General features: G+C 50.0%; 1 protein-coding gene across 5 annotated transcripts in view; it reads right to left on the reverse strand.

Moving 5' to 3' along the window:
* Positions 1 to 3368: 3368 nt before the first annotated feature.
* Positions 3369 to 22864, reverse strand: part of PLA2G4E (phospholipase A2 group IVE) — a gene marked incomplete at its 5' end in the record, with an annotated part of 60406 nt that continues 40910 nt past the window's right edge. For 4 of the 5 annotated variants that reach the window (XM_081048710.1, XM_081048712.1, XM_081048709.1 and 1 more), the window contains 14 exons: positions 3369 to 6117; positions 6593 to 6779; positions 8032 to 8198; positions 9042 to 9245; positions 9814 to 9921; positions 11109 to 11246; positions 11847 to 11961; positions 14744 to 14966; positions 17239 to 17375; positions 18368 to 18503; positions 20361 to 20398; positions 20824 to 20913; positions 21011 to 21171; positions 22119 to 22182. In XM_081048710.1, coding sequence (XP_080904836.1) covers positions 5816 to 6117; positions 6593 to 6779; positions 8032 to 8198; positions 9042 to 9245; positions 9814 to 9921; positions 11109 to 11246; positions 11847 to 11961; positions 14744 to 14966; positions 17239 to 17375; positions 18368 to 18503; positions 20361 to 20398; positions 20824 to 20913; positions 21011 to 21171; positions 22119 to 22182 — 2070 coding nt within the window. In that variant the 3' untranslated portion in view covers positions 3369 to 5815. Of the gene's footprint in view, positions 6118 to 6592; positions 6780 to 8031; positions 8199 to 9041; positions 9246 to 9813; positions 9922 to 11108; positions 11247 to 11846; positions 11962 to 14743; positions 14967 to 17238; positions 17376 to 18367; positions 18504 to 20360; positions 20399 to 20823; positions 20914 to 21010; positions 21172 to 22118; positions 22183 to 22447; positions 22531 to 22864 lie in introns of all 5 variants that reach the window. The other variant, XM_081048713.1, reaches the window with a different exon arrangement.

A 22864-nucleotide genomic window follows, 5' to 3' on the forward strand; every position in this document is an offset into this window, starting at 1 on the left:
TCTGCAATGATTTCAAATTTGCATTTGTTAAACGCGTTTTCAAAATATTTCATTGAAGCCAAAGAGTAATAATTTTTTTTTGTATTCTTTTTTTTCTTTAAATTTTTTTAAAATTTATTAGTTTCAGGTGTACAAGACAAGGTAATACTTAGACGTTCATCATTTATATCCCTCACACTGTGAACCCCCCTCCCCCCATCCACTATCCCTCCGACCTCACACTGAGCCATCACATTATATATATAAAATTATAGTTGGCATTCATTAATGTTTAGCTTCTGGTGTACAATGCCATGATCAGGCAACCACAGTATCCCTGAGGTGGTCTCCCAAATAGGACGCATGTCCATCGGACACCCAACAAAATCTTTACAACATTATTGAATACGTTCCCCAAATTAATTTTCAAAAAACCCTGAGGCCATCTTGTGGTTACCAGCTGCTTCCTAATCCCTTCACCTTTCCCCTTATCCCGAACCACCCCCCCCATCTAACAACTCTCCGTTTTTTCTTTGTGTCCCCAAAACTGTTTCTGATTAGTTCATTCACATATTCTTAAGTTATGATTCTCTTTGGTTTCCTTTCTTCAGACTAAACAATCCCAATCTCAGTCACTTTTTAAATATCTGAATTCAATTGTTTTTTCAGGTTAAATCCTATTACAGTTCTATAAGGAGTGCTATTGTTGCCCAGAAGTTGTATTGAATAATTCTTAAAATAAGTCTTTTGGTAATAAGACTCACTTTGCCATGTAAAAATTTTAATTGTAATTCTTTTGGAAGGATTTTCCCCCCTTCTTGGTAATTTGATGGTCAGAAGATTGGCTCTAGATGATGTCCAGGGTCTTGTCCTGATAACTTTAAATTCTGGAGTGGTTAAAGGTCTGGGAGACACATGATGAGATTAGAGGAGGTACTTTGGCCTTGGAAGAGCCCCCTTCACTCTCAGACACCCTCTCCTTTCTCTGCGGCCATTACCCTGGTCACTGCTGCCACTTGGAGATGTCGCTTGTAGGACATGCAGGTGGAGATGGTCTAGTAGGTACTTGCAGCAAGACAGCCAGTTGCCTATAAATTGTCCTTCATAATAGAACTCTTTTAGCTGGGCACATTGCCAACCAGGTAACAACAAAAATTTCCCGTCTTTCTACAGTTAAGTGTGATCATGAGACCAACTTCCGTTTGCTGATATGTTACCTGAAGGATGTGTGGGACTTGTAGGAAGTCTCCTTTAAAGAGAAAAGAGTTCAAGCTTTCTCTTCCCTTCTTCCCTCTTGTAGTCTGAATATGAATATGATGGCTGGAGCTCCAGGGCTCATCTTGGACCATGAGGCTAAGAACTACAAAAGGAATCAGAGAGCTGGAAGGAGCAGGAGCCCCGACACATCATGAAGTGCCACAGCAGCCTTGGACTGCCTGCCTCTCTGTGGGCTTCTTTACGTGAATATATTTAAGCCACTATTTGTCCAGTCTCTGTTAGAGATGAAAGTAATTCCTAACTAACACTGAATTTGTTACTACAAATGGCGTCTGCAATAAAAATCCAAAATGTGACATTCCCTTGGTGGAAGAGGGTCAAGGTCAACTTTAAGGATTTAACTAGCGCAGCCTGGGATTTAAAACTTGACGACACAATTTTTATGACATGCGTCCTATTAAGAGATGGGATCTTTGTCCCCTGCCCTTAAATCTAGGCTGGCCTGTGAACGCTTTTGCCAATAGAGTATAGTGGAAGTGATGCTATGTGACTCCTGAGGCTAGGTTGTAATACACCGTGCCGCTGCCAGTATGCAGCACTCACTCGGGAGCCCTGAGCCGCCATTTTCAATCTTCATGAGAAGACTGAATATCCAGAGACCACCATGCTGGGGAGACCACAGGAAGGTGCTCTGACAGTCAGTCAAACTGAGACTGTCCTTTATCCTCCCCAGCCTTTACAACCCAGCCACCAGATAGAAGAATGAAGGAGCCACCTCAGAAGGGGATCCTTCAGCCCAGCTCTACTAGACCAGTCACCTGAGTTCTCCCCAACGGGGCAAGTCATCTGAGCTGAGGCCCCGCACACGGAGCGTATAGAGTTGTCCTTGCTGTGCCCTTTCCAAATTCCTGACCTACAGAATCTGTGGGTATAATCAAATGGTGGTTATTTTGTGCCAGTATGTGTTGGGGGGGGTGGTTTGCTGCTCAGCAATAGATCACTGGAAGAGCTGGTAATTCTTATTATCTTGTTAAGACAAAAGTTCAGTTTTCTTTCACAGAAAAGAGATCTAGAGCTAGGCAGACCAGGACCGGTGTGGTGTCTTCATAGTCAGCAGCAGCTCAGATCCCTTTATGGCCCCTGCGGCCCAGAATGTAGACATGATGGCTGGAGCTCCAGCAGCCATAATGGACCCCAAGGCAAACTTAAGGCTGGCAGAAGCAAGAGCTGAAAGGAGCCTGGGTCTCTGATAAGAAATAGAAATAAATGACCATGTTGAAGCCACTGTAATTTTAGATCTTTTGGGTTATGTAGCAGAAGTAATACTAACTGGCATAGAATTTGAATTCTTGAATCAAGAACTTAGGAAATCTAAACACATCAGTAAATACTTCAACTTCCAAAAAAATAACATAGGACATTGGTTTGTTTAGAGCTAAAGGTTTGAGAGTTTTCAAAATAGAACCAGTGCTTGAAATCCTGGTGTAGCTGAAACTACTTAAGGAGAGTATAGAGTGAGAAGAGAGGAGAGCTAAGGAGAGAACCTCAGGAAACACCAGCAGCTAAAGGAGAACAGGGGAGATGAGACCAGGGGAGGGTCTTGAAAGTGGAAAGAAATCCAGGACAGAAGGTATCCAGAAAACTTGGCCCCTTCCCTCTAGGGCTGGAGTGGCAGCCCCTAATGTGTGCCCCTTCTTTACACAGCTAATGTGGAACTGTCTCTTTGTATTGCAAGGCTCTGTTTCCATGTAGGCCTCCTACATGGAACTAGAAGGAAATTGCTTTAAGTATGGGGTCAATTGTTAATTCTTTTTATTTTTCCAGTGCCTACAACAGTGACTGGCATGTAGTGGGAAGGAAATAAATATTTGCAAGCAGAACTGGAGTGAACTGCTGTTGGCAAGGAAGTCCTGGGAAGGGAGGTTTCAGGAAGGAGGGAGTGGTCTGCAGGGCCAAATGCTGAGAACAATCAAGCAAGATAAGGCCTAGACAGGACCAGTGCCATTTGACTCCATGTATCTGGCAATTGGGAGGACATCGGTGACCTTGGAGAGAAGTGTTTTCTTGGGGATGTAGGAGCAGAACACATCTACTGTGGGACAGGGTGGCTGGTTTCCATGGCAGTGTGGCGTGCTGGCTGCTCTCCTGAGAAGGAAAGGGGAGACAATGGCACCCTTGGGAAGACAGGGATTTTATTTGATTTTTTCTATTTAATCATGTTACAGGCAGAGAGCAGGGAACCTGAGGAGGGGGCCTCCCTGACCTCCCCAGGACAAAGTGCCCTGGCCCCTCACAGAGTTGATGACATTTTGTCCTTATCCCTTATGTGGCCCTTACGAAGCTCCTGCTCTGTGACATCGCCCGCGTTGTTTTAGAAGCGAAATAGTCGAGTATTTGACTTCTCAAATCCACATACAAAAATATTTTCATGTCTTTTCTTACAACCCAGATCTATGTTCCTAGAATGCAGAGGCAGTTTACTGACCACGACCACCGGGCACCAAGTAGGTGCTGAGCTGATGAAGACTGCCTTTCCTTCCTCTAGATCAAAGCTTCCTGAAAATCATCGGAGTTTCAAACAGTATGGGTCAACAAGAGCTGATGCTCCACTGGTTTTCACATGGCTTCATAAAAACAGAAAAACACCGCACCACAAGAAGGTGGGGACCCCTGCAGGAGGAAAGGAAGCAGCAGAAGAGAGAAGGGATGGGATGGAAATGGCCTTCTCACACCTCTGGCAGTGGCCAGACAGGAATTATGCATGTTTTACAGCCTCAGATAATGAAAGCAGATGAGGCACTAGTATTTACCCACATGGCCATTTTATTCCATGCTCAAATAATACAATAGTTTCAGAAACCTCACTCTACATACTTTGAGGAATCCAAGGGAGGGCTGCCTTCACCTTACAATAAACAGGTCTTGCCACGGAGCTCACTCTGATAATTTAAGGTGAGCCTGTTTGTTGCAGATGGAAGGAAAAGGTGCTAAAGTGGAGGCTGCTCTGGTGGAGGGGGTGAGGTGGTGTCCCAGGTGAGCGTTGTCTGGAGGGGGACCAGTTTTGCAGATCCAGGAGCCCAGTTTGGGTCTAATAGTCAGTGGCTCAGGGGAGTTGACTGTTCATCCTTTCCAGGCTTATGGGAAAGTGTGGCATAAATCCACACCATTCAAACTTTAATATGCATAGGAATCACCTGAGAGAGGAGGTGAGAATCTCCTCAAAATACAGATTCTGATTCAGTATGGCTGGAGTGGGGCCTGAGATTCTGTGTTTCTAACCAGTTCCCCAGCACACTTTGAATAGCAAGGATGTAAATTGGAGGCCAATTTTTCTAAACTTTGGTACCTGTCACCATTTGTCTCCTAATAACCAAAGGACTGCTTAGGGAGCATCGTGGCCCAGAAAGAGGGGCATGTCTTCCAGGTTTGCTGGGCTTCACGCAGAGCACACGCCTTTCTGGTCCCACTGTCCTTTGGCCAGTGTGTCTCAGTAGCTCAGGTTACACAGTTTTTTCAGTTAAGTTCCCAGCCTGACAGGAGACCTGGATGCTTTGATTGGGCTTCCGCGTGTCCCTGGTCTTTCCCAGTAATTCATCTTGAAACCACCTCCAAGGATGGGATTCTTCCTCAGAGCTAACTTAGTCCTTTCTGCGTTGTTCCTTCCTAGTTTCATTCTCTCAGGATGACTTTCCAAGAGCTGGAATGTGCTTGCTGGCCATGGTGTGTACATGATAAATAAGAGAAATCCCATTTAGAAATAAATAATCCCTTCTGGAAAACAGAGGGGAGGGTGATGGAGAACTGAGAAGTGCTTCTGGAGCAGGGTTGTCAGCAAGCGCCGGCCTCTTGGAGTGGGCAGCACTGGGCGCCCTGATGCCCAAGTCCATTGACCTGCCCAGACATCCCCGAGCTGCATCTAAGATCCTTGTTCCACGCGTGTGAGCTGCAGACTTGGGCTCTGCCTGGCATTTCACTGGAGCTGGATGCTTAGATGAGGCGGCCTGGTAGGGATTTTAGGGGTCACCAGTCCTGGAGCTCTGAGTGGCTGGAGAGGGGCTGCTGAAACTGCGTCACCTGTTTGGCTTTGTTGTTGAAGAGACCGAGATGTCTCCAGTGCTCCATCGAGATCTTCTAGCATCATGCTCCCTATTCATAGCCTGACTCATAGAAATAAAAACCACAAAATATAATTGCCTACAAAAATCACAAGAATATAATTCCCTTAAAATTTAAAAAGACTTTTTCCAGAGAACCCCGAGTGCTTCTTGGGTCCTCCTGTGCATTCCCTGAGGCCCTCTGTGCCAGGAGGCAGAGGGGAGTAGAAAGGGGAGGGCTCTGAGCGCCAGCTCTGTGTCTGAGGTTTGTGGGGAACCAGCTGCCTCTTCAGGCCATGCTTTCATTCTCCACACTTCAGGCATGTGTGGGAGCCTGTGGCTATTGGACCCCTTTCCCTATAGGGAAAGGTTTAAAAAAATTCCCGTTGGTATAAAACCCGAATCCATGCCTTGTTATTTTCCTGTGTCTCTTTCTCTGTTTCCCTCAAACTTTTTTAATTTTTATTTTTTGATGGACAGCCCAAGCTAGCTTGCCTGCACCTCTTGCCAGAGAGCAGAGCTGGCTATGAGGGCTGGTCAGCTCCGATGAGGTCCCCGCCCCCAACAGTGGAAGCAGACACAGGATCAGTGAAGCTCCCCGGGAATTCGGAAGGACACTGGCTCTTCTGGAGTTTCTTCTTTTCCACGGCCTTTCGCAAGGCCTGAAGGAGCTTGTCCTTGTTATTCAGGATGTTGTATTCACAGAGATTCACCATCTTGTCGAAGGCGGCCTCTGTGTACGTCAGCTCCCTGGTGGCATAGGGAGTTTTGGCGCCATAAATATCAACGTTGCCCTTCTCCAGCTCCTCGGGGCTTCGCTCTACACCTGGAGGGAGCAGAAGAACTCGTGATAGACTCTTATTACGTTTAGTTATAATGACTTGTGTCCTATTTCTCTGCATAGCCACCCCTGCATGCATGGGTACACACGCCTTCCTGAAGACGGGCACACACGCCTTCCTGAAGACGTGCACACTCACATACACACATGTACGTACTCCTCCAAGCTCCTACGGCAGGGATACAGCTTGCCCATCTTAGGATTGCCCTAGCACCAACACCGTGCCAGGCATACAGTTGGATGTCAATAAATGTTGAATGACTGGCAGAGTAGAGTTTGATGCTGCCAGCTCATGGGGGCATGGGGGAATCTTTTCTTTCTTCCCAAAGCCAAGGTTGGCTCAGACTGGAGCTAAGCCAGGCTTTTCATGAGTGCTATTAGAAGATGGCATACGTTTAAAGACAGGAGCTCTCAGTCCAAGACTAGAGGGTGGTGGGAAGTGAGCTCAGAGGCGGCTTACCTGGGGCCTTGTACTTTTGGAAGGTATCGTTGATGAGTGGGAAGAAAAGCACGATGGGGGCATCAGGTTCCTGGGAGTTCTCCATCAGGTAACATTCCTTGAGATTACTATTCCCCTCCTCTTGCAGGTCATATTTGGGGAAGGGGATGTTCTGCACGGCACAGTACTCACAGGTTTGTTTCATGGGCTAGAGTATCACAGGAGGACATGTTTGAGATGAGGGGTAGGGGTAGGTAAGAAACACAGAGTTCTTAGATCAAGCTTCCTGATTTCCCCAGCTAACAACTCACGTCTCCAACTACTTGGCCTATTTGTGCTATTTTTAGAACAAAGCCACACTAGGACAAAGGGCCTGAGGCAGTAGGTTGGTATGTGTCCAACTGCAAGCTCCTTCCCCAAGTAAAATGGACAGAAGCCCTTTCGATGATACGTTACCCAAACACAGATCTGGGTAGATGTGGGTGGCAGCCTGAGGGCAATGGGAGCCGAGCCATATACAGCCATAGTGGGCAGGCTCCTGGGGCACATGCATGGGCTTTGGAACTGACAAAGTGTCACAGGGCTGGAAAGGACTCTGAAAGGGCATAAACACAATATAACAGAAAGAGCAGTGGACTTAGAGGCTCAGAATCACCTTAGTTCTGCCCTCTGTTCCACATTTACTAGCTGCGTGATCTTAAGCAAGCCATTTACCTTCTCTGTGCTTCAGTTCCCTCAACTACAACATGGGAATAATAGCAGGTATGCCATCTACTGCAAAGACCTGGTGTAAGGATCAAGTGAGATCAGGTGTAGGAAAGCCCGTTGTCACTCGTGTACAAACTTAGGCCATTATCATTGCTGTCATCGTCATCATCTGTCTACACTCCCCTGTTCCCGGCTTCAGGATAAGACAGTATTAAGGTAGACCAGTTTCTTTCCCTTAAAAGGCCAGAACATTTCAAAAGTAAATAAGTAAAAATAAATAAAAACCTCTGGTCCTGGTTCTTTAGTATAATTACATGAAGGGTCATATTCCCTGGGAGAGGAGGACAGCGTGATTATTTTGAAAATAGGACATTACAAGCTCTAGAAGTGGTATAAAACCTTGGAATTGACTGGGCCCTATTAAAGTTATTTTTTAAAACTTGCTTTTTTTTTTGCAGCTGAAGAATTGCCAAATATGGCAAAGGCTCAGATACAACGATTGGAATTGGCTCAGTAAGTCCACACAAACCCTGAGCCCCACTGCGTGAGGGCCAGCTGACAGCCCCCTGAGGTTTAGATGGCTCCCCTCATGTCATGTATTATACCAACTTGAGTTTCTCTGACGCTGGTCTTGGAGCCCATGGAGAGCACACATTCCCCATTTCCCAGTTCGTGATGCTCATCATTGGCTTGTCTCAGAAGAGGCAGTGCTTCTGCTCAGGGGGGAGGGGGGCTTTCTTTGCCTCACTTGCCTTTGTCTGGGACCCAGCACAATAATTGAGGTGGATGATGAGGTCGGCTTTTCTCTCTGGCCTGAGGAGGGGTGGGTAGCTGGAGTTGACGAAAAATGCGGTGTCTACTAGACACAAGTGGTTCGCGGACTCTGTCAGCTGGTTCGGGAAGCCGTCAAGCACAGTGTCTGAAATCCAAGGCTTCCAATTACCATCGCACCCCAGAACCCCGATCTCAGTGGATGGTCAGAGACACCTGGTAGGGATGGAGTATCCTGCCCTGAGCTCCTCAGCCTGGGTCTCCAGCCCCCCACTTCTGGCCTCCTTGGGTGGGCTAATGAACAGCATTTTCTTGGCGTTTTAGCAAGTCTTTTATGGACTATGCACATAAAACCCACTATGACTCAGCCACAGGATTTGTAGGGTATGGGGCATAAGACTATCCTATAAATTGATGCACACTTGGGGACCAGAGCCAGTTGCCCTTTCTGCCTCTGATGGTGAGGACAACAATTTTTAGGCCAGGCCCAAGCAACCGTTTGCAAGCTGTGGCCAAATACGATACCAAAGACAGTAGAAAGTCAACCTCAGAGCCTTAACAGGGTGGAAAGAAGGCCCCGAAGCCAGTCTAAGGCCTGGCTCTGCTACTTTCCACTTGGGTGTTCTTGAGCTGAGCCATCCCCTGCCCAACTCCAGGGGGCACCACTCACATGAAAAGGTGCCCCAGAGCACAACTGTAGAAAGTCAGGGCCCACACTTTCCCATTTACACAGTGGGCCAACTTCTACCTGCTGAGCTCATTGTACAGATGCCATATAGAGGTGTTGGGCAGATTCAATTAATTAAATATGCACACCACTCCACCCATTGTTCAAGACTCCACCCAGGAATACACCGTGGGGGGACTCTGCCACCCAACCCACGAACCATGGTCAGAGGAGTTTTCTCATCCTATCTCCATGGTAGCCTCAACATCTACTTGTCCTTCCTCCAAACAGAGGCAGGCCTCAAGTAGCAGCCAGGGAGGGTACCTTTCCACATGGAGAACTGGCCATTCTGGAGGTAGTCGGTGTGCAGCTGCAGCCCCAACAGGAAGTTGTGGAACTCAGACACAAAGGACCGATAGGTGAGGATTTGGCGAAAAGTATTGGACAGCCTCGACGCTGGGATCACCACCGAAGTGTCCAGGACGTTGGCCTTACATTTGGGGATTTCAGGAAGGAGCGGCTCATCTTCTGCAGGGGAGAGGGGATTAGAGAGCAGGTCAGAGAAGTTGGGGGCCCTGATTTCCCAGGTGGAGCCCTGCATGGTAGCCCGGAACCCAGGGGTGAGCCATTGTAAGTGCTGTTCCCATCTTCCTTGCCTGGCTTTCAAGACCCTGGAGCTGGAGCACCCAGGCGAGAGACATAGGACAGGGGTGGGGAGGGAAGATAGATAAGGAGCGGTCCCAGAGAGAACAGTCTAGATGAGCAACCTTTAACTGATGTGTTCATAGATCCCTCCCCTCTTCAGCGATCCAGGCCTCCTCACAGCTCTGCCAAGCTGACGACACAGGGGAGCCACTCCCCTAACCACACTAGAGCTGGCCCTGGGGGCGTGCAGCTGGGTCTCCGAGCAGGTGTCCACCAGCAATCACCATCCCCTCCAGGCAGGGAAGACCCTCTAGCCCTCGCTGCCTTCCCATGTTTGTGGACCATAGAGAGGATATTGAAACACATGACAGGTGGACTAGTTCTCAGTCTGTGACCCACCCCTCTTCACCGCTCCCTTCCTGAGCAAGGGGGAAGCCAGTAGGTTACCCACCAATGTCGTGCACTCTCTCCCTCGTCCACCTGTGGAAAAACTCCTCTGAGTTGTTGCAATAATCCCAGACATCAAGCAAGTTCACGGAGAAGATGCTGCTCCACAAACCTAGGGAGCAGGGCCAGGCGTGAGCAGTTCTGTCCAAGAGCCCCCAGGCCCACCCAGATACTGGCTTCTTCTGCCTTGGCCTCGATTCCCTCTTCAAGTCAGGCTTCTCAGGGTGTGGGACAGGCTTTAATTTCCCTCTGCCCACAGTGCAGCTCGACCCAGATGACTCATGATCCCCAGCCCTCAGCTCTTCTCCATCTTCCTCTCAGAGCCGGGAGAGAATACGAAGGCATGTAAGGCACAGTCCCAGCAGCTACTTAATGCTGACAGATGCGGGCTTCAGGTTCAAGTCCAGATGCCTACTCTTGCACCAGTTAATACACTAGTTTAGGACGGTGCCTGGCACATGGTGAGCACTTGATAAATGTAATGCTATCTCTCATTATCATGATTTTAAAATGCAACAGATTAATAGCAATACTCACATGAAATCTTTCACATGATGTTGACCTATTTGGATCCTCTGTACGGTAGGTTTTACTCTTAAGCCCAATTTACAGATAAGAAAACTGTGGCTCAGAGAAGTTAGGTAATTTGGCCAACTCCACAGAGCTAATAATTGAGGAGTCACGTCCAAGTCACTTAACTACAGATCTCTAGACCACATGCCCAATAGTATAGGTGTTGAGAGCAAGGAGAAGCCACCATGGGCTGGGGACTTCCAGGTGCACTTCACAGAAGACGTGGGGCTGAGTGGGACCTTCTGGGATGGGTTGGACTGGGATAGATGGGGGTGCATACAACTAGTTTAAATAAGGGCATAACTGTGGTTGAGGCTTTAAAGAGGCGTCTGTTTTTTGAGATCACCCTTTGTCAGATGCAGTTCAGACTCTGCCAGGAGAACTGAACCAGTGGACATCACAATCAGACCTCCGCATTCACTGCTCCTGGCTCTGGAGGAGCAGGGAGCGCAGGTTTGGAAGCAGGGCCAGACTTCCCCAGGGACTTTGCCTTCCCTCTGTGGTACCCTCAGACCCCTTGGAATTCAGGAGCTAGGTTGGCCCCGGGAAGCAGGCATGTTGCAGCTTAGAACAAGAGGGGAAAAGGGTGGGAGTTCCAGAATCTCCCATTTCACCGGGGACAATTCCTGGGAAACTAGAGCATGCCTCCGTCATTCTCTAATGCAAAGGTGGGACCTTTCCCAACACGGCGCAGGGTGCACAGGACCCTCCCCAGCCAGGAGTCACCTAGCATGTAGCACATCCGCGACTCTGGGATCCTCCTCATCAGACGGCCCATGAAGAACTCGGAGCCGAAGAGCTCGGTGGGGATGAAGGCCCCATACTTCTGCATGCCCACCTCGTAGGGGGAAAACTCGCACCACTCTGCACGCGAAGCAGGGGACAGGGTGTCAGTGTCTGGTCTGGACAGCTCCGCTCTCCCTCCTCACCTAGCGAACTGGCTGGGTCACGGGTTTGGGGGCGACCGGACAGCGAGGCCGCAGTTCCCCCACAGGACACATGAGGGCGCCCAAGGCCGGCCTCTGCGGGCTGAGCAAGACGCACCATTTGCAACCTGCTGGGCTTCTTGGCTCCAAACCCAATAAATGGGGACCAAAACTGACCCTGAAGCAGGGCAGGGCTCTAGAGTCCCTCCTTCTGGGAAGTTTAAGAAATATCTAGGACCATTTCCCTCCATGACCTTTGTTTCTCCGTCACACCAAACCACCACCCAGGGAAGCCAGGGGACCCTGGCCTCCCCCCCCTCCCCCGCCTTCTCCCATCCCCCCCACACTCCCTTCCACACGGCCCAGGTGGCAGAGAAGAAAAGGGTAGCAGGATTTCCTCAGCTTAACGACTGTCTTTCGATGCGAAGATTGGCAAAGATGTGGTGGGTATGCGTGTGTGCGCTGGGGTGCCTGGTGCCTTTGCCCGCTGAAAAGGGTCCCCTCTCCCCCAACGTAGATTGCTAGGCACCAGTGTTACCTCTGAAATCCTGGTTGCTTACATCATCCTTGATGTTGATGGTGAGGTAGATGGGCAGAGGGTTCTGGCCCTGGCTCAGAGCAGCACGCTGGTCTGACAGTTTGCATTCATTTCTCTGTGGGGAAACACAATGGTTAAGCAGACACAGATAAGCAGCCCCAGTGGCAGAATAAGGGCACGGTTTGGACCTCCCACAGCATGTTTCCTGTGTCCTGAGCCCACCAGGCTGCTGTGTAGGCCCTGGCTGATACCAGCCAAACCTGCTCTTAAAATGCACCTCTAGAAGGTACACTTGTCCTTGGACTATTCACCCCTCCAGACACATGGATGGGGTGGGACTGAACCTGCAGTGTAGGGCTGTTCCTCAGAGTCCTAGGTTCTCTGTGTGTCTCAGGGACCAGAGAATGAGGAGGTAGCGGTAGGAGAGGCCACCAAACCAGAGCAGCTCCATTTTTCATATCTGCTTTGCATGTTGCATAAAATGTGTTTGGGAGTGGCAAAATAAGCTCCTTCTTTCCTTCTTCTTCTTCTTCTTTTTAATTTAATTGGTGAACAGTGTGTTTTTCCAGGGCCCATCAGCTCTAAGTCGTTGTCCTTCAATCTAGTTGTGGAGGGCGCAGCTCAGCTCCAAGTCCAGTCACCTGTTTTCAATCGTTAGTTGCAGGGGGAGCAGCCCACCATCCCATGTGGGAATTGAACCAGCAACCTTGTTGTTGAGAGCTCGCACTCTAACCAACTGAGCCATCCGGCCGCGCCCTTCTTCTTCTTCTTCTTCTTTTCTTTCCCTTTCTTCTCCTTCTGTTTCTCTTTCTTTCTTTCTTTCTTTCTTTCTTTCTTTCTTTCTTTCTTTCTTTCTTTCTTTCTTTTCCTTCCTTCCTTCCTTCCTTCCTTCCTTCCTTCCTTCCTTCCTTCCTTCCTTCCTTCCTTCCTTCCTTCCTTCCTTCCTTCCTTCCTTCCTTCCTTCCTTCCTTCATGAAAGGCTTGGAAACCCTGGTACCACATGGCAGCCACAGCTCCTCTAAGTTCCCAGAGTCTGGGCTATATAATCAGAATGGGAGTCCTGCAGATCAGCTGGGGTCACAGGCCACCCCACAAAGTGAATCAGCTCGTGTAGACAAGGCCAACTGAGGTCTTAGGAGCCCAGGCTCTGATCCCAGGCCAAACAGCTGCCTGCTGGGTGACCATGCATGGTTACCCCAGTTTGTGAAGGCCACAGAACCTGTGTGAGATGGTAAACACCTGTGTGGGCAGAGAGAGTCTTGGGCCTCTCTTGAAAGGCAAACGGGGTACCTGTCATAAGTGGGCAGAGATCTGGACACCACGGAGCTGATGGTCCTGGAAGTAGCTACAGACTCATGGAAGACACAGTCCACGCTCATTGTCAAGGGGGCCCGAGGGAAAGGAGCTCCCACTTTTGGCTAGAGTGTTAGAGCAGAGGCCTTTTGACATCAATCCTAGACTTCTTGGGAAGAATGGCTCCTTGCCCACATCAAACCCTGGGGGTAATTCTCAGACTTCTGATGAGAAAGTCTTGGTGCTTTCCACCTCATCACCTGGGGCACTAACTCTTGTTAGAAAATCAACCACCACTTACTGATGTAATTCTCATTTAAGGAATAGCACAGAACAGGGCCAGAATTGAAACTACATCATGGCTGAATCGAAAAGCCAACACCCTCAATCTCTGCCTGCCTTGCTTCATCATGAGAACAGGTTAGATGGTGGGTTATCAAGGGGTCAGGATGGGGAGGGATCCAACAAAAGCTGTGAGTGCCTCGGGTCTGAATCCCCCAGACCTAGTAGCATAGTTCTCGGCATGCAGGAGATACTTAATTTGTTGAAAGATTGAAGGAAGAAATGAATGAATGTTGAAGATGTGGCTTGGGCCATCCTTGCTTCCTCAAATTGTCTGGGTTTTCTGGAAGAGGAGACCTACTAGAAAATAATTTGTTATCCCTCCTCCTTCTGGAAAATTCTGATTTGAAATCAGATCTCCTCAGACACCTTTGGAAGTAGGGCAGACAGCCATAGGCCTGGATAGAAATGAGATGGGAATCTCTGCTTGGGGGCCCAGCAACAGCCAAAGTTGGTCCTCCCTGGGGGCTGCGCAGCTGAAAGGGCCCAGGTGTTAGCTGAACTCTCACCCTGATGTCCAGGATTACAGCATCTCACGGGGATCCCATTCCTCCACCACGTCCCACAGGGTGTCACAACAGCTGTGTCCCAGCAGAGGCTGATGCTCACCGTGGGCGCATATTGCTCAGATCATTGGATCTCAGAGCAGGAAGGAAGCTCACTGGGCCCATCCTTTGTGTGGTGACCATGAGAACGAGCCTGGCAGACCTTTCACTCCAGGGAGTGTGATTGACTAAGGGTCCTATGCTGTGTTCTGAAATCCATGCAGAGGCCACAGTTCCCATGGGTGTCCCAGCTCAGTGCCTGAGTGGGGCAGGGGTGCTGAGGCAGGCCCGTTCTGGGGAGCGTCAGATGACACTGATGGCCAACTTGGCTGGAGGACTCTCTAAGGCTTTGTGAACCTTCTAGACCACAAAGTAGTCTAGGATGCTTCTACCCAGACTGTCTTCCCTTTCTCCTCCACCTGGGGTCACACTTGCGTCACAGTCTGATGGCTCTCCAGCCTGTCCAGCTCCCCCCTCATTTTCTCTCACAGGTGTCTTGGCGTGGCTCTGAGGACACACTGCCTCTGCAGAGTTGCACCTAAGCCACCCCAACATCTTTCTTCATCACACATTTGGGCACCTCAAACCTTGCCTTTTACAGCTCAGGGATACATCTAACTCTCTCCTGTGATGAGGTAAGTCCAGATACTCCGACAAAGAAAGAGGGGTGAACATCAGCCAGGGCGGAGTGCAGCCCAGGAGAAGCCGGGCACCTACCTCATCTCCCAGGCAAGCCTCGATCAGCAGGCCCCAGAAGTCTGTAAAGGTGACCTTATAGCCTTCCTGACTGCGCTGCCGGAGCTCCTCCCGGTGTTTGAGGAGCTGGTCTGGGTGCAGGGCGGGCAACTTGTCCTTGACCACATGCCTCCGGGCCTCAAGGATGGCAGGCTCCAGGTTTTTAGAGGACCACTCAGGGTCACGGTACAAGGTAGCCATGGTCCTGGAGAGAGACAGGCATGGCTGATAGAGCTGAGCCAGCCCTGGTCCAATCAACCCCGGGCCCTGGCAGGAGAGAAGGAGGGCAGCTCATGGGAAACCTGCCAGGAGAGGAGCCTGGAGGAAAGGGGGTAAACAGTACTACTCATAGTCACAATTGCTACCATTTCTCGATTGCCTGCTGTGGGCCAGGTGTAGCATGTTGCTTAGGAGTGAGGGTTCTGGACCCAGATCTTCCTGGGTTCGAAACCAGACTCTGCTACTCGTTAGCTGTGTGATCTTGGGCAAGGTATCTACCTACGTTTCACTCCAGTTTCCCTACGTGTAGAAAAGGGAGGGTTATGATAATTGTACCTACCTCACAGAGCTATTGTGAAGATTACATGAATTAATGTAATATAAAGTGGTTAGAATAGTACTTGGCACAAAGTAAGTGCTGGACCGTGGAATGATGGAGCCAACATTCGAACCCGGGCTTGGCTGATGCTACATCCTGGGCTGTTTCCATTTTGGCACATTAATTCCCGTAACTATGATGCTGGCTAAAGATTTATTTCCCATGCTTCTTAACTTACATGTGGGCACTGGGGAGGAGTGAAACAAAGACGGAGCTCCCCCTGGCCCTGGGCCTTTGCCACTGGCTGCCTCTTCTTGGCCTGGACCCAGCTTTTCTGTTTATGTCCCAGGACAGCACCTGGGACCCCCCCACCCCCCACAGGGGACCTCGCCTGACACTGCACAGTTTTCTAATGAGTGGCCTCTTCCTTCACAGGACTACTTTCTGGTCTGTGAAGGCAGGGGTAGGGCAGGAGATTTATTCAACCAAACACCCTGCTCTCCATAAGGTTCACTCAGTTACAAATAATTGGTTTTCAAAGAATCCATCCCAGTGCTTTCCCAGGCTAGGTGCCCATCTGCCACCGCACACCCGCCCTAGATGCAGGTTATCTCCTTAACCTACTACTCCTGGGCAGCCGTTTAAAGGGCAGAGTAAGAATGTGGGCCCTGGACTCAGACAGCCCAGGTTCAAATCCCAGCTCTACCACTCATTAGCTTAGTGACCCTGAAGAAAAGAATTCCTTTGTTTCTTCAGTTATAAAATGAGCAGAATGACATCTCTGTCATAGTTTTCTTGTGAAGAAGAAATGAGACGATTCATCAGAAACTGTCACCCGGTGCTTGGAGCAGTGGCAATGCTGGTAACAATCAGCTATTCTTCCTAGATCCCATATGTGCTGAAGCCTCAGGCCTCCTGAGGCACCATGAACCCTTGGTTTTCCTAGGGACAATTCACGTCCACTCACCCAAATGAAAGTCAGCCAGAGCCCTCCAGGATGAGGGCCACAGCTTGGGACCTGGAGAGCTCCAAGGCCCACCAATCCCAGACAGAATAAGACACAGCCTGGCTGAGAGAGAGGCCCTGGGTGTCATGGGACTTTGGCCACCCTAGACCAGGGCTGCATTATGACTTTGGTGGCCGCTTCCACCATAAAAACATTAAAAATTTTGTTGTATGACAATCGTATAAAGACAAATATAGTAATATTATTTATAAAAACATTTTCTTCGACCTATAAGTTAATTTTTTTTCCTTCTCATCTGAAAAGAAATGCACATGTTTTTGTGGGCCCCCCAGCACTGTGGCTCCTGTGACATGACAGACAGGAGCTAAGAAGGCCCATCTCACACTGGCCTCACCTAGGGAGAGCCAGCTCACTCTCCTCGCTCACCAGCAGAGTGAGGAGGTGGGAGCCCGAGGAAGCCTACAGGTCAGAAGGAGTGGACAGGGATGGGTGCTGAGGTGGAGTGGGCAGCCAGAGCAGCGGGGCCAGCTCCACCCACCCTAGGTGACTTGGTATAGTCTGAGAGAGGGCAGCTGCGTCTCCCCTGCAGGACAGGGTCAGTGGCAGCAGGAGTTCACTCATAGTTGGCCACCATGCTCCCATGTCCCTGCACCGCCCCAGGGAAATAGGAATGTCAGTAATGACCAACGTGTACAATGTGTACAGTGTCTCACGGGTACCCAGTTCAGGGAGAGCCTCTCCAACAACCGCATGAGGTTGGTGCTGTTATTATCCCCACTTTACAGATACAGAAACTAGGCGCAGAGAAGTTGAGCTGCATGCCCAAGGTCACACAGCTGTGAGTGATAGAGCTGCCCAAGGTTCATGAGTCAGTCTAACTTGGGGTGGGGGAGGAGCTTCACCAGAGACCCCAGGCCAGCCCGTTTGCTGCTTGCTCTGGGCTCCGCCAGACAGTGGCCCCGAGCTCCTTACCAAGTGGCCCCGGACAGGCCAGTGATGTAGCTGGCACAGTTCAAGAGATTCAGCTCCTGAAGCCCCAGCAGATGGCCATACATGGCGGTCATGGATCTCGTTCCACCTCCAGTGGCCATGATGGCTATGAGCGGTACCTGGGGGTGCAGAGAGGCACACTGTTGGGCCATTGCTGGGTAGGAAAGACTTGGAATACTTTTCCTTTCCTAAGAAGGAAAAGTAGAGGAGGGAGAGCTGGCTACACAGAACAGAGAGTGAGGCACTGAGTGACCTTAAATCACCTGTCACACAGTGGCAGGCCACCCAGTAGGTCTGGAATTAGACCTTAGCCCCAAACCCAGGAGTTGCCATCAGTAAAGGGCTCTGAAGCCTTCTACAGTCTTGGTAAATCAGAAAGCCATGGCTGGAAGAGTTCTTAGCACTGTTAATTTAGCCCTCAGTCAACACATGATCAAACAGGGGTCCAGGCAGCTGGGTAACTTGCTCAAGAACCCAGCTAGTGTGTGATTCTTTAATGGCTGCAAATTGGTATCTTCTGCAGAGGGATTTGATGTGAGGACACCAGGCCTGGTACAGGGTATGTGCCCAGTATATACCATATATATGTGTAAGAGCAGGAGGAAGTGAATTTTTGATGGAGGAAGGAGCAGGGGCTGCAGTCCACACAAGGGAGGTGACAGAGGGCTCCAACAAAGTCACCACTGGCTGCTCGCTGGAAAGAAGCTTGCCCTGCGAGTGGAAGTTGCTTCTCTCCAGCTTCTACCTGCTGTTTTCCTTCCTTCCTTCCTTCCTTCCTTCCTTCCTTCCTTCCTTCCTTCCTTCCTTCCTTTCTCTCTCTCTCTCTCTCTCTCTCTCTCTCTCTCTCTGTACTTGGGGGAAGGGAGAATAGAAGAATGAAGGTCCTAGGGCCTTTTGGGTGGAAGTGTGGGTCCCCTTGTGAACACACAACTGAATCACACCTAACACAGCTCTCACCCGGAACCTTAACACTAAGAGCAACCAGGAAAGGCAGTGCTGAGGCTGCCCTGGGCAGGGAAGGGCTGGGGGCAGCTGGCAGGGCAGGGTTTGGGAAGGACAAGTTTAGTCCAGAACAGGCACTGAGCCAAGTGGCCGGCCTCTGCTTACCCACCTCATCCATCTGCAGGTCCTCCTCCAGCTGCAATACCTGCTTCAGGGCCTCAGCCACCACCACCTTCCGCTTCTGCAGGAACTCCAGCTCTTCCTGGCACAGGTTGTAGCCCAGCCGCACATCCAACGTCTGGGGGCTGTGGGGACAGCAGACATTGGCTGAGTGGGCCTGTAGACTCTGCCTCCACGAAGACGAGGCTTTAGGATCTCTGTTCTCTCATCTGTAAAATGGGGCTAATCGTGCTTCACTCACAGCACTGTCTTCAGGACATAATGAGATAACAAATATGAAGGCCCCAAAGCCTTAGCTGGTGCATTATAAGCAGGTACTTGACAAAATGAGGGACTCAATGAGCCCTCTGCCTCCTCAGCAAGATCCATAAAGGCTTCCCCCAAGCACCCTCTATAGACCGACACCAGACATGGGTGAAAAGGGGCCCTGAAATATTTCTGGCCAATTCCTCTGGGCAAGGCTTTACAGTAAGCACTTTTCTGAGCTGGATAAATACAGCCCTATTCTTGTGGAGCTCACACTCTTCCTTAAGCTCTTCCTGTTCCCAGAATAATCATCATCCTGTGTGTTTGTGCCGTTGACAAAAACCCTTCACAACCCTGATCTCACCACGTCATCCGCAGGTCTGTAAGGCAGGTGGGGCAGGCGCTGCTGCAGCATGACCCGCGCTTGCTCTCTTTTCATCACATCCCTGCCCTAAACAAGGCCAGGCTCCTGGCCTGCCTTCCCAGACCTTACGTGATCTGTTCAACCTTGCCTCCCAGAACTTCCTGGAAGGGCCCATTGACTCAGAACCCAGGAGCATTTCTGGTTCTGAGCCTTTGAATAGGTCTTTACCTTCTCCGGAAGCTTCCTCCCCCTGCCCACCTACACCTCTTGCACCCTCTGAGCCCCACCTCCTCAGTGACTCCAGGTAATAGACCTTGACAACTTCTGACCTGAGTTAGTAAGCGCTCTGAGTCATTAACAAGGTCCCATCTCCTTGATGGCAGGATCTGGGAATCCTTCCATCACATTTCCTCCATGTCTAGCAAGGGCCTGCAGACCCAGCTGTGAGAAAATAACTCTTTCCTTGACCTTAACAAGGAATGGATAATAGAACAATAATAACATTAGTAGATAATTGCTGAGCTTCCCACATGCCAAACAGATCAGTGAGTTCTTCCCATGTTACCTATCTCACTGGATCCACAAAGCAATGAACGATGGTCAGTATTTGTGGTATCGCTTCAATTTACAGATGAGAAAAGCTCAGACTTAGAGAGGTTAAGTAACTTTTCCAAGGGCAGAGTGCCAATCAAATTGTAAATGGAAATTATGATCACTTAATTTTTGATTTTTGACAAGAATTCCTAGGTACTTCAATGGAGAAAGAATAATCTTTTCCGCAAATAATGCTGGGACAACTGGATATCCACATGCAAAAGAATGAAGTTGGGCCCCTTTTTTACACTATAGATAAAAATTAACTCAAAATCAATCACAGACCTAAATGTGAGAGTTTAAATCACGAAACTTTTAGAAGAAAACATAGGAATAAATCTTCATGACTTTGGATTAGGCAATGGTTCCTTAAATATGACACTAAAAGTACAAATAAAAATGAAGAACTATAGATACATTAGAGTTCACCAAAATTTAAGACATCTGTGCCTTCAAAGGACACCATCAAGAATGTGAAGAGAACCCCCAGTATAGAAGAAAATATTTGCAACTCGTATATCTGACAAGGGCATTGTATTCAGAATATATGAAGAACTCTTACAACGTAAAATAGAAGGCAAGTAACCTACTTTAAAAATGGGGAAAGGATTTGAAGACATTTATCCAAAGAAGACACACAAATGACCAATAAGCCCATGAGAAGATGTTCGACATCATTAGCCAGCAGGGAGATGCAAATCAAAACCGCACTGAAACACCACTTCACACCCCCTAAGATGAATAAATCAGAGGGATAGACACAAAGAGGGTACTTTACCAGGCTGTAGACTTCATGTGTAATTCACAGTTCTCTCCCTGGGGTGCAAAAGATGAACAGCTTGTCAGGGATGACAATTCAGAACCAAGTGACCCCAACCAAAGAAGTACAGACTCACCACAAGGTCCCCCCCCTGATTTGACTCAGCACACATATGGACACACACGTATGCGCACATGCACACAGGCCAGCAGCACACACACACGCAAACACACACACATGCTCCATTGCCACTCCCTCCTCTGGAATGGTCCTCCCCGCCATTCCCGACTTGGCCTCCACACACTCTCCTTGGCTCCACACTGCAGCTCAGAATCTCCTACCCCACAAGACTCCTCTATCCTGCCTGAGAGACCCCATGAATCATCATCCTCCATGAGCCCCCCAGGATGCCCCCTTCTCCCTGCCACAGGAGCGCCAGGCTAAGCTGCTCAGGGGACCCTTCCCAGACCCAGGCCCTCACCACAGGCAGGGTCACCGTCTGGCCATCGGGGAGGCAATCGAGGGGCTGGCAGACAGGGCCGTTCTTCTTGTGCCTACCACAGCAGCAAAGCTGGAAGGATGGGTGGCTCTGTGAGTGGGGGTGAGGGGCTCCTCTGGCAGCCCACCTGCCCCAGGCCCCCGTGCCATCCCCCTATGCCGCCTTGTACCCCACAGCTCCATTGGCTTCTGGGCACCTCCCCGTGCATCTGGGACTGAAAATACTTGGGGTAGTGAAAGCAGGCAGGGTTTGGGCGACAGGGATCCGGGTGTTGTGAGACGCGCTGCGTGTGCTCGAAGGACTCTGTCACTGTCACCAGGAGGTCCTTCCCTGGAAGACGAGACAAGAGAGCTGAGACCCCCAGAAAGCCTCTCACTCCCCCCACCCCCTATTGACCCAGTAATAAATGTAGCTGGAGGTACCTAGGACAGGGGTTTAGTATCACCTGGGGCACTGGTTAAAACTCCCCAGGGTCTCATTCTTTAGGGCAGGATCGGCCCAGGAATCTGCATTTTAACATGGTTTGTATATGATGCTGACAAATGGGGTCTCCAGAAAGCCCTCTGAGATGCTGAGTCCTCTGGACTAGGCCTCCCACATTCTGCTTCTCTAGAAGGTGCCCTGAAGTCACCTGCTACTGCACTGAAAGCAGCTCTCAGCAACCAAATCTTCTGTTTGGGCGTAGGGGCCTCTTGCCCACCCCTTCCCCCATGTCTGTGGGGCCATGCTGCTCCCCAATCTCGGGAAGGGCTGGGAGTCCTTGCATGGGTAGGATGGGGTGGAGTGGGGAGCAGGAGAGTCTCATGTTTGTGGATCTCTTAGGTCCCTGCCAGCTACCAAACGCTAGGACTCTGTGAATTATAATCTGCCTAGAGGAAGGGAGCAGCTAGCGGGGCCCTGGGCATTGTTGGTACCTGCCCACCCTGCTGCTGACCGCTGCACCAGATCAAGGGAACCCCTAGTGTGGCAGGGGTGCAGTGCCGACCAGCATGGGCAGTGCTGTGCCATTGACCCCTGACCCAGGGCGCTTATTAGGCCTGGGAAACTCTGAAGGTCATGTGGGTGCCTGGAAGGGCATGTGCCTCACGGAGGGGATACGGGGTGTGGAGACAGGGGTCCACAACCCCTGAGGAGGAGGTGATCCTGAGGCACCTCTGCTAAGCTCCTGGTTCCCCACCTGAGCCCAGGGCAGCCCTGCAGCAGCTAATTCTGGTGCTGGCAGGCTGGGAAGCAGCATTGCCCGCCCGGCAGCAAGAAGAGGCAGTCAAAGGACTCACCTTTCCCACTCTTCCTCTGCCTTCTGGATTCTGCATGAACCTCCAGGTAGGAGACTTGTCGAGCCTGCAACAAAGAAGAGAGTGACATTCTGAGCAGAAGCCATACCCTGCTCTGCCAGGCCCAAGAGGGGAAATAAAGGACTGGAGGATAAATTCAACATTGGTCAGCCCGGGGAAGCCTGAGTGTGCCGCCACATTTTCTGAACCTAATCAAAGCCTGTCATCTTATTCAGAGATCAGATTTTTGAAAAATCTGGGATGTACAGTCACCATTTACCAGGGGTCATGTTCTCAGCTGCAGGTCGGGGGTGGAACCTGAGGGAACCTACCTCTCTGAGCTTTCAAAGTGAATAACTTCTAATGAAAAAGCCTTCTAAAGAAGCAGAGGCAGGTCAAATTCCTTCATCACAAACTGCAAAAGATGAATTTTTGGGGGGAGAGATCTTGAATCTTGGGGTTTAGATGCATCTGATTGAAATGTCTGTACCAACAGCTGAATTATGAAAATCTTTTTAATACTGAACCTGTGCTTGTAGAGAGGTTGGGGTTGGGGGACAATGGGAGCCAGATTGATTCTGGGAGAAAGCTGCCCCCTAGTGGGTACTTTTATTGGGAAGTTCCCAAGAGGAGGGGTCGTCATGGTGGACTGTGGGATGCTGGGTCAGTGATTGATGCCCCAGCTATTAATACCTCCCCCCCAGGAGCTGAAGCCCAGCTGTTGCCCCACCCCTGCCTGTGCCCCCTTT

Source organism: Rhinolophus hipposideros, assembly GCF_964194185.1.
Source record: "Rhinolophus hipposideros genome assembly, chromosome: 5".
Lineage (NCBI taxonomy): Eukaryota > Metazoa > Chordata > Mammalia > Chiroptera > Rhinolophidae > Rhinolophus > Rhinolophus hipposideros.